Source organism: Cyprinodon variegatus, unplaced genomic scaffold (genome assembly GCF_000732505.1).
Source record: "Cyprinodon variegatus isolate N-32 unplaced genomic scaffold, C_variegatus-1.0 Scaffold2470, whole genome shotgun sequence".
NCBI classification, from domain to species: domain Eukaryota; kingdom Metazoa; phylum Chordata; class Actinopteri; order Cyprinodontiformes; family Cyprinodontidae; genus Cyprinodon; species Cyprinodon variegatus.
This window is the reverse complement of record NW_015152923.1, coordinates 11,546-12,408: the sequence shown is the minus strand read 5'-3', so window position 1 is coordinate 12,408 and position 863 is coordinate 11,546. Positions and strand designations below refer to the sequence as shown.

The window sequence follows — 863 nt, the reverse complement described above, 5'->3', positions numbered from 1 at the left end:
CTCCTCCCCCTCCTCCCCCTTTACCCGGGATGGGGGCTCCTCCCCCTCCTCCTCCCCCTTTACCCGGGATGGGGGCTCCCCCTCCTCCTCCCCCTCCTGGGGGATTGATTGCAGCGCAGACAGTTGGAGTTCTAGGTGGCTCCTTTCCCAACCCCGCCCACCACTCCAGCCCCGCCCCCTGTCCTACCCTGAGGATGAAGAAGTTGAACTGGCAGAAGCTCCCCTCCAGAGTGGTCACCGGTGAGCATGTAGACATTCTCTCAGCTCCTCTCTAACTGATCTGGATCTAGGTGTGGTTCTGGACTCCATGCCGTTCTGTCTGTCTGTCTGCAGATCATCAGTCTCTGTGGACGTCTTCGTCTGACTCAGTGGAACCAGATTATTGCAGCATCGAGCAGCTCTTTAGTCTCCCTCAGACGGAAACAAAAAGCAGAACCAAAACCAAAATGGAGACCAAAGAGGTGCCTGGGAAACCCGTCAGTGAGAGGATTTTATTCTCTGATATTTTCTGACCGTCTGTCATTTGTTGTTTCTACAGATTTCCTTCATTGATGCCAAGAAGAGCCTGAACCTCAACATCTTCCTCAAGCAGTTCAAATGGTGAACCTTCTGACCAATAGGAAGGCTCCTATTAAAGGAGAAGTCCGGTCAGCCAGGAATAATCAATAGATCATTATTTATCCCTAAAACTAATACGTTCACCATGATTGAATTAATTTAGCGTTAATCAGTAAAATAATAAAATGAATCACTGAGTCTGGGAGTGGCCATTTTTGCCCAAATATACACTACCGTTCAAAAGTTTGAGGTCACCCAAACAATTTAGTGTTTTCCTGAAAAGTCACACTTATTCACCACCATAC

The 863-nt window shown here is 48.6% G+C and overlaps 1 protein-coding gene across 1 annotated transcript in view; it reads left to right on the top strand.

Annotated features, from left to right (window-relative positions):
• LOC107080895 (inverted formin-2-like) overlaps positions 1-863 on the top strand; it is a gene marked incomplete at its 3' end in the record, with an annotated part of 24,597 nt that overhangs the window by 12,313 nt on the left and 11,421 nt on the right. The window contains exons 7-9 of the mRNA XM_015369106.1: positions 1-240; positions 334-461; positions 539-600. Of these exons, the coding sequence (XP_015224592.1) occupies positions 1-240; positions 334-461; positions 539-600 (430 nt within the window). The remainder of the gene's footprint in view (positions 241-333; positions 462-538; positions 601-863) is intronic.